General features: G+C 34.3%; 1 protein-coding gene across 22 annotated transcripts in view; it reads right to left on the bottom strand.

Moving 5' to 3' along the window:
- The window catches only part of CLASP2 (cytoplasmic linker associated protein 2), a 164019-nt gene that overhangs the window by 111821 nt on the left and 35602 nt on the right, over positions 1–16596 (bottom strand). For 21 of the 22 annotated variants that reach the window (XM_046658508.1, XM_046658527.1, XM_046658583.1 and 18 more), the window contains exon 8: positions 2459–2605. In XM_046658508.1, the coding sequence (XP_046514464.1) occupies positions 2459–2605 (147 nt within the window). Of the gene's footprint in view, positions 1–2458; positions 2606–16053; positions 16205–16596 lie in introns of those variants that run through there. The other variant, XM_046658690.1, reaches the window with a different exon arrangement.

Below are 16596 nucleotides of genomic sequence, written 5' to 3'. Positions count from 1 at the left end.
AATAGTTTTCACTTAATAATTTAAGACAATGAGGAAATGTTCACGGTAGAATATCAGCAAGAAAAATGGTATACAAAACTACATAATGAGTGGTGCCAATTCTTTCCTCCTCCTAAGAAAATATTTGTATGTTTAAAAATAATTGGAAAAGTAACCATAAAAATAATTGGAAGAAAGTATATTATAACTTATCAGTTGATTATGTCTACATGTAGTGGTATTACAGGTGAGTTTTGTTCCAAATTTTAATCCATGAGCACATATTACTTTAATCAGATGCTGAATAATCACCTATAAGAAATATTATGAGATTGCTACACTTGAACCATAAATTGAACTCTATGACTCCCAATGTTCCTTGTAACTCAAAGATTCTACAACTCTAAGAAAACTTTCTACAACTAGTTCAAAAATTAATAAGCCTCTGCCAAGAACAGAAAATCTAAAGTTAAATTTTCAAAGAAGCACTGATAGTCAAAAATAGCATTAATTTCTGAAGCAATATCAATATCCCCTGGCTAGCAGCTCTTAGAAAAATGAGCAGTGAACCTAAATGAGCTGTGGCAAACAAAAGAAACAAACAGTTGCAGAATGAATCTGCAATTGTCAAAAGGAAGAGGAGGAGGAGGAGGAGGAAGGAATGAAAGCCTCTCCCTTATTTTTATCAAGAGTCACTGCCTAGATGGATATAATTTGTATGAGTGATTAATGACTACAATCACGAAAGGTACCTAACATTTTCATATCTGGTAGGACTACAAACCAGAGAAGGGGGAGTGACATTAAGAAAGTCTCTTATTCTTTAAAAAGAATTTTAAAAAAGAATTTTATCAGATGGATAAAATCAGAATTAAGTGACCTTTGGTAGGTAAAATATAATCTCAATTTTCATCCAAGAGAAAAGTAAAACGTGAAAAACAGAGCTAACTATAAACCACTGGCTCAGATTCAAAAAGATATTAAATATTATCACCAGACATTTCAAATATTAATCCATTTTAAGTCAAATAAGACAGTTTCATGAAATAATTATTATAGATTAGAAATCTATAACTCAAAAACAAGAAAAAATATTCCCTTTGTAATAACTGAAGGTAGCCATTTGTTACAAAAGGAAGAAACCATAGAATGTCATATACTTCTCATCAAGATACCTAAGAATGCATAATAGAAAATATCATGTAATAGGATATGATAACTAACATTTGGATGAGAATACACTCCCATAATTGCAAAACAAAAAGAAAATAATTAAAATACTAAGTGTAAATTACTCAAAATATCCAGAGAAATCAGTAAAACATTTCTATTTCATAGTATTTTATCTATTTATTCATATACATATTTATATATACATATATGTGTATATACATATATCATACCATCTTTCTTGCTAGTTATATGACACATTAGTTAAAGACAGTTAAGATGAAATATTTATGATAGTTTTCCTATATTTAGAATATCATGAGACTTGGAAAATAATGTTTGCTTGTATAGAAAGATCAAGAGAAAACAACTTACAGAACCTGGTCAAAATATACAGTTCCTTTTTCTTTCCTTTCTGTTTTTAATAAAAGAACTACAGACAAAAAGAAAAAACAAAAATCCGGAAGACCATGATTTTCCCACCAGTTATGATAAACAAGGAAAAAACTGTTTTACCAAATTATAACTAGAACACAAATTAATTAACAAGAAGAAAAGAAAAAGAAACTGTAGTCCTTTTTGCATTAAATGATTACCCTTATTCTTACAGAATTCATTCTACCAGAAAGACCTGGCAGAAACTAGCAGCTAGAAAGTACTCACGGCTTTCTAATTAGAATATGAAAAAATATCCATAAATTTTTTTAAGATAAACAATATGCTGGAACCAGTTCTAATCTGATAAAAAAAACTGTACTATGTGCTGTATAATTACATAAAACCAGTTTTTTCCTGTTTATTTTTGAGGCAATTTTACTTGACCACCACCCATTTCCTATTGTGACAAATGATTCAATAGCCAGTATCTTCAACCATTTTTTCAACGTTGGAGTATTTAACACTCAATAACTCGATGACTGCGTAAAAACATCAAATAAATCAGTATTTCCTTAACAACTATAGCACCGGAAAATTAATAGCTAAATTGTGAAAAACCTGCTCTCTCTTTAAAAACAAAAAAAGCCAAACCCAAAAAACACCCTTAAAGATCTCCCTTTAAAAATGGCATCTGAAAAATAAATACTCTCAAGAAAACACTAATTCACATATGTTCTGACAGGAAATAGCAATATATAATATTTTAAACATTTTCGAAACGGCAGCACGTTCTTCTGGGTTGCAACAGACTCTCCGGATCTGCAACAGTGCTGCAGTCATGAATAAACATATTCCTCTGAAGTCCTAAGTATGTGTGGCCATATCAAGGGCATGAGGCATGCACATCAGATTTGAAATGGATTTACATTACCTCCAACCTTAGGGCCACCTGCTGAACCAGGCTTCCTTGCACTGTTGACAGGATTTCCGGATGTTTTAGGTGCAGGAACCTTGAAGGCTGAAGCAGCTGATGATGGCCTATTTCCATCCACTGATTCTTCATCATCAAAGCTTTTATCTGCACAAAGCATTAGAAAAACGTATTTTAAGAGAACCAAGCTTTGCTCCATTTTCCTTACGACTCAAAAATCAAATAAAGCTATATATGAAATCACTACTTTGTAAGATATATAATACAAAATAAAGCTCCTTTGACTAAGCATTTATATATTGGCTAACACTATAAAAAACAGCTCAGTGTAATTTAAAATCAGATTGTAATATATTTCCTACCTATATTCATAAAGTCAAAACATAAAACCAAATATATTAACTCTAAAGATAGTAAAAAGCATTTTTCCTTTTTTTGCTACTCATATCAGCATTTTCTGCCAGCTCCTCCCATAGTGCATCTTCCAGCACACCCTGCCTTATTCCTTATACCCAGATTCTGCAACTTACAATCACAGATCCGTTTGCAAATCAGTCGCCTCATTCCTCTGAAAGCTCTTAATTTCCCTCACCCTAGGATGCTCCCAATAGTTCACATGGCCAAATACAGTAGATTTGATACTAATCAAAGATTCTATCAAAAATAGACAGAAACAACCACAGAACCACCACTGAGGTTTGTGCCGGCATTTTTCTTTCTCTTCCCTGCCCTAGGTGCTATAACAGCCAATCAGCTACAAGGTGACATCATCTTATGGCAGCTATTGCCAGATGAAAGGTAAAAATTCTCCACGTATTTTAAAAATTCTGTATGCAGCTGCAATCCTTATTCTATATCAAAATTTCAAAGGCATTCAATACCAAAGGTTTATAAACCTATATTTGTTTTCTGTTATTGAATTCACATGAAAATTTATACAAATAGAAAATAAGGTTTTATGCAATATTCATTCTGCTGGGACGCTTATTATTGCATCAGTAAAACACGGAATATCACAGTGCTCATTACTGTGCATAATTAACTCTAATCTTACAATCTGCTGTTTACTTAGGCCTTAGAAACCAAACTGAACAATCTGTATAAATGATTCCAAAATATTCTGCAAAGATCCTTTTATAATATTTATGAATGACCACACTAGTATCATCTCCTTGTATCAAATGAAACATCCCCACTCCCACCCCCACAAAAATCACAAGATGTATGCATTTTACTCGTCTGAGAAGATGGTTTTCTCTAGGACCCCGCACAAACCAATCACGACAAACAAGATGGGCGAGGCAGAGAAGCAGCTTCACCACAGCCTTCAGAGCAATGTGCCAGAATCTTTTCCTTTCAATCTGCTCCCTTACCTATGCAAACACCACATCAACTACAAATACCCAAATCATCCCTACAAAAGGATACTTCAACTCCAACTGTTAAACATATTTAAAAAAAAATACACCCAAAAAATGTAACTGTTTCATTTATTGGAAAAAAGAGAATCAAATAGACACCCTAAAATAAAGCCACATTCCATTTCAGCAAGTGTTTTTTCTTAAATAGCACAACTTATAGGAAAAAAGTATCTTATAGTTAAAAAATATTTTTTTCTTTTTTAGCATAATACTATTAGGGAGCCAGTCTGGATCACTTAAAATCTAAGTTCTACATAGACCGCTCTGTTAAAAACACTAAGAGAATTCCAAATAAACTTTTTTGCCACCACCACGTAAAAAAACGTAGCTAAGAGAGGCAGAGTAGACACAAATCTACAGAAAGATAGGTACTGAAACACTGAGTAGCCAGAAGTTTCCATGGAAACAGTGTTTTGTTCCTATACACACAAGAATTGAACAGAGTAAATGTCTCTACCATTAAAAAAAATTAACTCCTAACATTCTCAAACTACTAGGAAATTAATTTTTAAGTTTTGATCAAAATAAGGCAGAGAAAAGTATATGAATCATAAGTATGCAGCTCAAGGAATTCTCACAAAATGAACATGCCAGTGTAAACAGTCTCTAGACCAACAGATCAGTATCAGCATCCTGTAAGCACCCTCACTGACCCCCTAAAGTCAGTATTTCTTTTCCTACCAAAGCTAACTAGTCTTGACTAATACCATAGTTGGTTTTGCTCATTTTTGAAATTTATATAAAAGGAATCACACATTATGTATTCTGGTATCTAGCTTCTTTTCACTCAATATAATGTTTGGAAGATTCATGTTCATTTCTCATAGTTTTCTAGCATATGAATATACCACAATTTATTAATATGCATTGTACTGTTGATAGACATTCGAGTTGTTGCCAGTTTGAGATTATTATAAAATAGTGCTCCTAAGAGGTAAGCAAAGTTAAAGGGTTCTAAGGCTTTTAGCATTATTGTGGAAGTAGTAAACACAGTAATTTATTTTAGATTGTAATAAGTCAAAGATGCATACTGTAACCTCTAGGGCAGCGGTATTCAAAATGTAGCCCCTGGTCAGCAGCTGAGCATCACTTGGCAATTTGTTAGAAATGCAAACTCTCACTGTGTATGACTCCACTCATATGAGGAATTTAAAACTATGGACCAAGAACAGTTTAGTGGATACCAGGGGAAAGGTGGGGTGGGGTGTGGGCACAAAGGGTGAAGTGGTGCACCTACAACATGACTGACAAACATTAATGTACAACTGAAATTTCACAAGATTGTAACCTATCAATAACTCAATAAAAAAAATAATAAAAAAAAAAAAAGAAAGAAATGCAAACTCTCAGGCCCCAACCCAAATCTACTGAATCACAAACTCTGGGGGGGGGGCGGCCAGCAATCTGTGTACTAACAAGCCCTGATGCATATTCAAGTTTAAGAACCACTGCCCTAAGGCAGGAGTTGGCAAACTTTTTCTAAAAAGGACTACACAGAAAATATGTTCAGGCTTTGCAAACCATACATATATGTAGTCTTTCAGTGCAACTACTCAATTATGCCGTTGTAGTGCCAAACCAGTGATACACGATACATTAAACAAATGGGTGTGGCTGTGTTTCAATAAAATTTTATGTACAAAAACAAGGGGGGCTGCTGAATTTGGCCTGTAAGTAAAAGTTTGCCAACCTCTGCTCCAGGGTAACCACTAAAATAAGAGTAAATGTATACATAAATAAATAGAAGAAAAATAAAGTAATAAAAAATATTTGATTAATTGAAAAGCAGGAAAGGAAATAAAAAAATATAAAACAAGTGGATAAAATAGAAATGAAAGACAAAATGGCAAAAATCAAATCAAATCAAATCAAATCCATCAGTAACTACCTTAAAAGTAAATAAACTAAATATTCAAAGTAAAAGAGCAAGACTGAGTTTTTAAAAACAGGTTGCTTGAATGAGATATACTTTTAGGTAAGCTCACATAAAAGTTAAAAGTAGAATGATAGAGCGATAGACCATGGCAAACACCAACCAAAATAAAGTTAGTGTGGCTATACTAATTTCAAACAAAGCAGCTGGAAGAAGCATTACTACAGATAAAGAGAGACTTTCAATAATGATAAAGGGGTTAATACATCAAGGAAAATTTTTTAGCACACAGTAACACAGCTTCAAATACATAAAGCAAAAAATGAAGAACTAAAAGGAAAAACAGACAAATCTACAAACATAGAGGGAAATAAACTTTTACCCACTTCTAATAAGGCTGTATCTTTTTTTTACCATAAGCTAAAATAATTCATAAAACTAATTCATCACCACAAGCAGCCAAATTAAAAATGTTTTGTAATTTATATAGAAGTTACAAATATTCTAGGCTTAAAAATATTTTCTTAATAACTAAAACATATCAGAACAAATCAGCTATATCTCTTCTACCACCTACCACTTCCCGAAATAAGATACTTTTATGAATGAACTAGAAGTTCAACTGGAAGTGGGCGGGAACGTTCTCTTGTTTATGCTAGAACCTCATTACCTAGAACAATCCCAGGATAACTGTCATATCTTTTTCCTGCTTCTCACCTTTGCCCTCCTGAAGTTTATTCTCAATATTATGCCCTGAGTTGAACAAAGTCACATCACATTGCTGCTCAAAATCCTCCTATGACTCCATAAAAAGGCCTACCAGGAGTCCAAGATCTCTTAGATCTCAGATACCACAGAGGTCTCTCCAACCTCATCTCCTACTCACTTTCCATCTTTCTGTCTAGTACAGCTCCATTATATTCCTTGCTGCGACTCATATCAGGGCCTCTGCACTTGTACCCTTTGTCTAGAATGCTCTTCCCCTCCATAGCTACACTGTCTACTCACCTCTTTCAGATCTTTATTTATCTATTACTTTTTCAATGACATCTTCTCTGCATACTAAAATCATAAACTTCCCAACATCCTGACACTACTGATATACACCTATCTCCCTGCTTTATCTAGCACTTACCATACATACATTTTACTTATTTTATTATTTGTCTCCTCCCACTGAAATGTATTATCTACTAGGGTGAGAACTTTGGTCTATTTTACCTACTGCCATATCTCCAACATGTGGAACAAAGCTCAGAATGGCATAATCCATAGTAGGGAGACTTTCGGTCTCCAGTAAAAGCTTTACTAGGTGATTTGAAACAAAACTCCAAAGGCAAACAACTATAAGCACTGTATAAAATATATATTTAAAAAAATCTTTGTAAGACCAATATATATCTGACAAAATAGTAAGAAATACAAGGACAAAACTGGTACATTTTAACTTCTATTCTGAAGGCCTTGTGGGGCAAAGGGAACAGGATTAAAAACCCACATAAGATGCAGAGTCTAATAAGAGACTCTTCCTTCCCACAGCTGGTATACCAAATGACTATATTTTTAATATTAATGTGAACCATAAGTAAGCTCTTATCTTCTTACATTCTTTTCAAACTTTTCTCAAAAGAGAACAACAGAGAAGTAAATCAAATGGAGTACTTCATTAAGGTCAACAGCTTGGGTGTTCAAGACACTTAAGCCCTTAAATTCGGCAACCTTGCTCAGGTAGTACTTCCAAGCAACACCCAAAGCAAATGTAAAACATTCCTGGAAAAGAAGACTCTGGCCTCATGCTATTTGCACAAATAAATTTCCAAAGGCCACTCGGCATGACACCATGAGCAAGAATAAATAAGAAGAAATAGACAATAGCAATGGATTCGTTTCAAATCCTAGAATTATCAAGCACAGACTATAAAATACCTGTACTTGGAAGATTTACTAAGAAAGCTTGAAAGTAACTTCAGGGATCAGAAAATTATATAAAAAGTAATTTAGATGTTTTTAAAAAAAACAACAGAACTTTTAGAAATAAAAATACAGTAACTGAAATTTAAATTCAGTGGGCAGGCATAATAGAAAATCAGACACAGATCAAGGGATCATTAGTGAACTGGAAGATAAATGCGAAAAAAATGACCTAGGATACATATAGTAGGTGCTTTAATATTTACTGAATAAACAAAAAAAGGATCAAATACAGAAACTAACTTATAAATTATGATTGTGTTGACACCTCTGTTCTCACTCCAATGTTTCAAAAAGCCAATACCATGATTTGGTGCAGAAACTGAACAAGATGAACATACTAAAAAGTATTACAGGATAGAAACTAATAAAGTGAGCAGGCTGCAGTGGTTATACATACAATGGAAATGGAGAAGAAGGAGAGAAATAGGAGGAGAGGACTTGATAAGAGTAGGAGAAAGAGATGATGGAAGAGGAGGAAAAGATGGGGAAAGAAGGAATGCTGGTGATAGGAAGAAATAGTGATAGGAGGAGGAGATGGAAATTAAGGAGGAGGAGATGGAGGAACAGATGGACAAGCAGAAATGGATGAGAAGGGGAGGAGGAAGAAGAGATGGAAATAGAAGAGGAAGAAATGGAGGAGGAGGAAGAGGATAAGAGAAGACAGCAGGGGAGGGACAGACAGAAAGAGAGGGGCAGAAAAAAAGAAGCCCAAATAGGATAAGGCTTTACCTTTTGTGGCCTTCACATAACACTTGAAAGCTGTCCCCAGGAAGCACGGGGATATTATAGACCCACAATCCCAGATCTGCATGCCTGAGAGCCAAAAAACTCTAAAAATCCAGGTTGTTTTGTCTTTTTAAATTCATTTGGTGGCAAAATCTGAACCGATTTGAACTCAGTGTATGGCAAAATATGATGTGAACTGACATGAGGTTATGCAACATCTTTATTTTACTCACTGTGAATTTGTGTACATTTAGCTGCAAAAATATTAATGTGCTTGATTACAAGGTGCAGCTCCAGACCAGTCGGAGTGGTTACAATAATAAATGGTGTATGACCATATTACTTTTCTAAAATATGACACACGCTGAATTCCAAAATACAACTGGTTCCCAAGGTTTCAGATAAGAAACTGTAAATTTATATCACCATAATCAAGTCCCTTCCTTGTTTTCTTTTTCCCTTCAAAGGAAAGCCATATACTCAAATGGCTGTTTAAACTTTCCATTTCAATTTTAGGGGTACATGTATTCTAAAACCTAAAATTTCTGCTTCTGAATTCATATAAAAGATGAAAAATATGTTCCATCTCACATGGCAAACCAAAGAGCAAGTCCAAACTTTCTATCGTGTCTCATTAAAAACAAAATACATTTTGTGTGGATTTTCTTCAATGAACCAACCAGTTCAGTAAGAAGAACCCACAACACCGTGGATTTTCATGTGCAAAATGTACTGTTTCATATTACGTAGCTTCTTATACCAAAGTTCCTCTTTTCATTTGAGGCTACTATATCCTTCCTTATTCTCAATTAATTAAAACAATGAGCAACAGGACTTGGAATTTCTGAACTGTTTTACACTCTGGCATATCTGTCAATGACCATGGTCACATATAACAGTTAAATTAGCAACTGATATTAGGAAACAATAATCCCTACAAGCTACCGTAGGTGTCTTAGAAAACTCAAACAACTTTTAGTTGTCTGCACTCTCCACTCTGCTTTTACAATAAGATACTCTCCTCGGCTTTCCTCTGACCTCACAGATCCCTCTAGCTCAGTCTATTCCTCCTTTACCCAACCACTAAATGTTGAATATCTTCCTTTTCTCCAGAATACACACTTTCTAAATGGCTTCATCCATTCTCAACAGTTTTAATATCTTTGATACACCAACAACTCTCAAATGTTTGTCTCTACCCTAGGCAACCTCTGAATTCCAGATCTATATATTCAACTGCCTACTATTCATTTCCCCCAAGGATATCTCAAACACATCTCTAATTTGATATAGGTAACCTAACACCAAAACCATCTCCAAACCTGCTCTCCCTAAGTCTTCCCCCATCCCAGTAAATGACCACCATCTATTCAGAAGCTCAAGCTTATGATGTAGGAACCTCATTCTTTTCTTTTTTATTAAGATTGGCACCTGAGCTAACATCTGTTGCCAATCTTCTTTTTTTTTCTCTTCTACCCAAAGCCCCCAAGTACACCATTGTATATCCTAGTTGTAGGTCCTTCCGGTTGTGCTATGTGTGATGCCGCCTCAGCATGTCCCCATGAGCTGTGCCATGTCCACACCCAGGATCCAAACCGGCGAAACCCTGGGCCGCTGAAGCGGAGCACGTGAACCTAACCGCTTGGCTACGGGGCGGGCCCCAGAAACCTCATTCCGAGTTCTCCTCTGCCCCTCATGGATCATCTATCAACAGTTCTTGTTGTATATAACTCCAAGTCATATCTCACAACCACCTATTTCTCTTTACCTCTGCTGCCACTCCTAATCTAAGACCAGAGCAGTATCATCTCTGCCTATAGTGCTACAACTTCTTAACTGGTCTCCTGGCTTCTATTCTTAACTTTCCAAACCACAAAGCAGACAATGCGATCCTCTAAAAATGGATCTGAAAAAGCCATTTGGACCAACGGCTAGTGAAACTGTTAAGTGAAAGGCTGAGGGGAAACTTCATAAAGAATAGATCAGGCTGATAACACCTGAACCCACTGTTCAATACTAATATCACCAAGAAAGACAGGCACTGTATGCCTTCTGACAAAAATACACAATACCACCCATAAAAAATTTGTACCAAAAAAACCCCAAAAAACAAAACCAAATCAGACCTGATTGTGTTCAAGTCATTAGCAGAATTTTCAATTTTCAGAAAATATAAAAACAAAAACATAAAACCACCATGAAAGTACAATCAACAAAATCTAGTATGTGGGAAAACTTTACCTGACTAATGTTTTTTTCTTCAACAAATAAATGGCAAGAGGAGAAAAAGAGACAACTGTTATAGAGATTAACAGAGCCTTAAGAGATATATCAACCAACTGCAATGATGTACCTTGTATGAATTCTAATTTAAACTGTAAAAAGATATTTATGAAACAACTGAGGAAATATAAACACTGAATATTTCATACTAAGGGTTAATTTTTTAGATGTGAAAATAGTACTGTAATTGTCTTTTCAAAAGACATTTTACTTTATTTTATATATGTGTGTGGTGCATGTATATGTGCGTGCACACACACACACACACAACCCAGTCCAGGATAGCAGAGATAGGGGAAGATAGGTAGGGATACAGATGAATAAAGATTGCCTATGTATTGATAATCTCTTGAAGCTGGATAATAGGCGGTAATGGAGATTTATCACAATATTCTCTATTTCTGGGTATGTTTGAAATTTTTCCTTAAAAAAATTATGATAATTTGAGTCATTTTACTCTCTTGCTTAAAACCCTGCAATGGAACCCCAATAAAATGATAAGTTCCATCATAAGAGCAAATAAAAAATGAGGCAGGGCAGAGAGTTATGTGAAAGCAGCACCTAAAAGATTGCAACAAATTCTTACAAGATGCAAATGAAAAGGATGGAAGGCTTTTGAAGTATAACACCACAGCAAAGCTGCAACTTAGAATTCTCAGAAGCAGAATGAAACAGCAGAGAAAACCGAACTACCTTGTAGAATGAGAGAGAAGCGACAATTTCTAAGCCAGTAAGTACAGAAATGATTATCAAGGAACAACTCAAAATCTATAAAATGATTTCATCATTCAGCTCTTCCTATCCCCAATTCAGGTGGCTCACTCAATATCTTACATACAGGTATGTACATGCACACACACAAGATTTTGTAAAAACTGAACCACCAAAAAAGGAAAAAGAAAGTTCTTGGAACCATTTAGACTTCTGTTTGCCAAAATTAAAATTTAATAGAAAGATTAGATGAGAAAGTCAAAGAAATCTCCCAGAATACAGAGTAAAAGAGAAAGATATAAAACTTAAGAGAGAAGACAAAACATAAAAGTGAATCAACCCAGGAGGCCCAACATCTGACTATTAACAATTCCATAAAGAGAGAATAAAGCTAATAAAGGGGAGAAACTTATCAAAAAATAAGATTTCCCCAAGCTAGAGAAAATCACAAGCCCTCAGAAGTAAAATAATCAAATAGTAAATATTTCGTCTTCAATTTAAACTAAAATGAAAAATTTCAGTAAAGTGATTAGAAATTGAAAATCCAAGTGCTTCAAAATAAAATGACCAAATTTTAATATTCACATGAAGACGTTGTGTTCTCAGCTATAGAATAGTTAATCTTAGTTAACTATTTTATTTATAAAAATAAAGTCCATCCCATACAAAGTTTAAAAGAGGCCAAGAAATGTGATAAAGTTTCTTAAAATTTCTAGGTAAGTATTAACTCACTAGAAAAAACATACTTGAAGATTTTTACCCTTTTCTTTAGAGGGGCCTTTTAAAAATTCAAGACTTTCAAAAGTTCAATGAAGTAAAGAGGCAAACACAATTTAAACCATTATTTGGTATTAATAAAATTAAATAATGTATTTCATGATAATCATAGTATCAAATTAAAAAATAAGTGAGGTTCATAATAAGGTTTAGTTAGAACCTTTACAAAGGTCATCTCAGGTAATAACACTTTCATGACAGCTACAAGTAGGTCATAACAGCTGTCAAGAACACCAACTACACCATTCCTCATGTACAAAGAAAAGATGTAACCCTTTTCTTCAAGATTCAGGTTCATTAGCAACATCATGTTTAAGGATATATTGCTCCTGGTGCCCAATACCTTGCACCCAGATGGTTAAATGGGTCTGTTTCAAGAAGGCTAACATTTTTGAGCTTAGTGCCCACTACTTACTGCTGCTGAATAAATTTACTTTTTCTCCTTATAGACTCATTTTTCCTTTTTCATTGCTCCTAGAAAAAAACTTTGGTCTTTCTGCCAGTAAGTTAAAGGGTTGCTTTCTTTCAGTGATCTAAATTACCCAATCCTAGCATATCACATAGAATATTCAAGGGTATGGAAGACGAGTGATCTATTCAGCATTAACTTCTTTCTATTGTTCCCCACCTCCAAAACCAGCAGTCATATATCAGTTTAGAGTGGTCCCAGAATGCTTACCTCTAAAAAGCCAAGGTTATATCATCACTTGTATATGTTTTTTACAAGATTCATGTTTGGGATAAGAGACTGTGTTGAAATGTTAAAAGTTAAGAAACAGTCTATTTGAAACAAAACCTTATTTCTTTCCAGCCATTCTGCAGCATAACAACAAAAGGCCAAATTCCTCTTGCAGGTTTTTGAGGCAGACTGCAGGGCTCAGTGCCACATAATAATCCTACAGGTTTTTAACTCTGGTTTGACTGCTCAGAGCTGCTTCACAATCATCTGACTGCTTGGTTTTATACTCTTGGGTAAGGATAAAAACAGCTAAACAGAAAGGCACCTGAAAGCCACTCCAGAACTCTTCAATTGATAGTCATTATAGTGCTTTACAAATCCAAGTCTGCCTAGAAATAAAACTGCTCATGAAATCTTTCATATGGCCTTGAAGTTAAGTTTATGTAATTAATTTAACAGATAATAGATTAATAACCAGAATATATAAAGAGCAACTATAAATAAACAACAAAAAAGTCAAATAACCAAAAAGTTGGCTAAGGATGCCAGAAGGCAATCCCCAGAAAAGGAAATACAAATAACCAAACATACAAAGATAATCAACCTTGTTAGAAAGCAGAGATGTTTTTAAAAAGGTGAGATATTTTTCACCCATCATAGGCAAATTTTTAAAAGATTAATAACAACAAGAACTGAAAAGAATGCAGAATAGCAGGCACTGTTTGGTAGGAATGCAAGTGGTAAAGCCTCTTTTGGAGGACATTAGCTATAGCTAACACAATTTGAAATGAATAAAAACTTTGATCCAGAAATTCTACTTTTAGACTATTTTAAGACATAGGGGTGTGTGTGTGTGTGTATACACATATATGATTTGTACAAAGGTGTTTATTTCAGAATCATTTAGGAAAACTATATGTGATTAAATAATCTAAAATTCCATAAAAGAAGAAACAGGTATGATACATCCATACTATGGTATACTAGTTCAGACAAATGCAGCAGTTACACACGATGATATTTTAAAAAATCTCTATGCCATATTGAGTAGACATAGTAAATGGCAAAAATAGATTCAGAATATCATTGATGTAAACAAAATCAAAACAAACCACTTATTTTGATACTTAATATGCATGTAAAGCAGTAAAAGGTAGGAAAAGATAACTCTGTACTAATAAAAGTATTCATCTCTGCTTACACCTGGTTTTGGAGCTGCAAGGTGGTTCTGAGGAGATTTTGGCTTTATAAGAATTGTTTGAATTTTGAAAAGGAGAAGGTGTTTGTGTATTAAGTTCATAACTAAAAATAAAAGAATAAAAAACATAGGTTAGGAATAGCATAATCCATTTGTTACGTATGTTCACAGGACACTAGTGTGACGTAAATGTATTATATGTGAGAGACTAATATGCAGAGGAATATGAAACTGTTAAGAACTATATACCCCAAGATAACGTGTCTATATATAAATATATTTATTGTGTAGAGTTTTTATTTTTTAATAAAGGTGTGTTACTTTAATTACCACTAAAATCCAATACAAGTATTTCCATTTTGAAGAGAAAGAGAATGAGCAGGAAGGTTACCCTCTGAGCTTTATAAGAGATTGTTACTTTGATTTTTTAAATCAATACATTCCTAAACAGTCTGAATGTATTTACGTATTACTTGAAAAAAGGAAAATTAAGTAAATATACATTGATAGCCATTGAACTTAGAATATTTAAGAAAGAAAGAAAATCTGGATGTGGCCCAAACGAAATGCAACATTTAGAGTTTCCTGTAAACTAAGGTTTAATAAACAAACAAACTTGGCAATGCCCTTAGGTATATGAGAACTTAATTTGTTAATTTTGATGGCTTTTGCCTTAATTAGCAGTTAAAATTACATTGTTATTTATTTCTATAAGGGGATATAAAAGTTATATAAATTCTTGGAATAAACCATAACAACATGCAAAACCAAATTCACTATCATATTTCCATTAACATGTACATAATAGTTTAAATGACTGTTTACCAATATCATCATTTTGGTAAGTTTGCCTCCCATTCCTCATAGTCCCAAGGGGACAAACTCCTTAGAGAGAAGTCATTATACAGTCATAAGGAAGGCTGAAACTGTTAGAGTTAAAACTTCCAAATACAAACCAGTCTTCCTTAAGAACCTAATGAAAAATATACAAAACATTTTTGAGGAACCTCAAATTCCCCACTGTACACATCTCTGGTAGTAATTCGATTAAAAAGTATACCTCTAAGCATCTTAAGAAAAGGTTTAATAATGAAAAAGGATGCTCAAGTATTAAGTGTTATCAAGGACAATACCAAATGCACACTTAATGCTCCAGATTTGGTTCTGGTTTGCTCTCTGTGCCTGCATTTGGGATTTATAATCTCAGCAAGGCTCAATTTCCCAATCTGCAAAATGGAAATACCAAAACACTCTGTGTACTTCACAGAGGTATTTGTACCTGAGGAGTTTATGTATACTAAATACACTAAAGTGCTTTGGAAAACTATAAAGCACTTTAGAAATATGTTTTTAAAATAATTCTTATCATAATAAAACACTGGTAAAATCAATTTTTAATCAAATTATACCTTATGTAGAATTTGTAAAAAACTAAATATTTTCTAGAGAACTATTTACTAGGGTCACTGACAAATCATAAGCACATTAATTAAAATAGTGTCCATGGCAAGCCATTTTGCTTCTTTAAATACTTTACTACTGGAGAAATCTACTTCTTGTTAAATACAACAGGAAAGATGTCAAGCTAGCTTAACCAAACCTTCCTGACAAAATCTGTCATTCTTCCAAAGGCCATGTTCTCTTTTCAAAGCTTTGCATATATTCCATGTTTCCAATATCCCTTCATATCCATCACCAAAGACTGAGGGCTTGCTTGGGTTGCAAGGTAAATTGTCACCTTCTATTTACCAGATCCTGTACAGACATATCAAGTAGAAAAAGATACCAAATGACAAGCACACACATGCATATGTGCACACACAAGTGTGTACACACAAACAAACCGTGTCCTTCATTCTTTAGGGAGAAATATGTTTCTTACACAGCAAATGATCACCACTTTAAAAGCAAGTGTATAACACAAGCAAAAGAAGAAAAATAAATCTTACTCACCATCTCCCATAGCCATTCAGATGATCCAGGGAGCTCTCTTAAACCAAGAGGTCAAACAGCAGAGCAAATAAATGCAGCTCAGTGCCTGCGCCACTGGGCTCGGCCTGCAGCCTGCAGACACCCGGAGCACTGTGTGACCCAGGCCGCGCTGCAGCTCTGCACCGCAATAGCCAACAGCTGCTACTCCACTTCAAAATAAAAGTCTGGGGTCTTGCTGAAAACCCTCGTCTATTTAGCAAAGCCTAGCAGAGCTTGATCAAGATTATTCTTTAACTGCACATACATGGTTAGATACAGGTTATGATGTTTCTTCTTGTACTGGCTGCCTGAAATTTAATGTAAGAAAAGCTCTAGTAGCCAATAAATGCGATCCCACTGGGGGACTTTTAATGCAATCATCAAAACACAAGGCATGTGTTCAGCAATCATTTTCTGCTTCCCTAAAGATATCCGTGTAATCAGTAGCAATCACATGATCTGATGGATTAACTGATTTGCACCTTTTTAAAAAGGTTTTCACTCTTTTGTCGTTACCTTTTAATA

This window comes from Equus quagga, chromosome 1 (genome assembly GCF_021613505.1).
Source record: "Equus quagga isolate Etosha38 chromosome 1, UCLA_HA_Equagga_1.0, whole genome shotgun sequence".
Classification (NCBI taxonomy): domain Eukaryota; kingdom Metazoa; phylum Chordata; class Mammalia; order Perissodactyla; family Equidae; genus Equus; species Equus quagga.
Note: the sequence above shows the minus strand (reverse complement) of the source record. Positions and strands in the feature narration are given on the sequence as shown.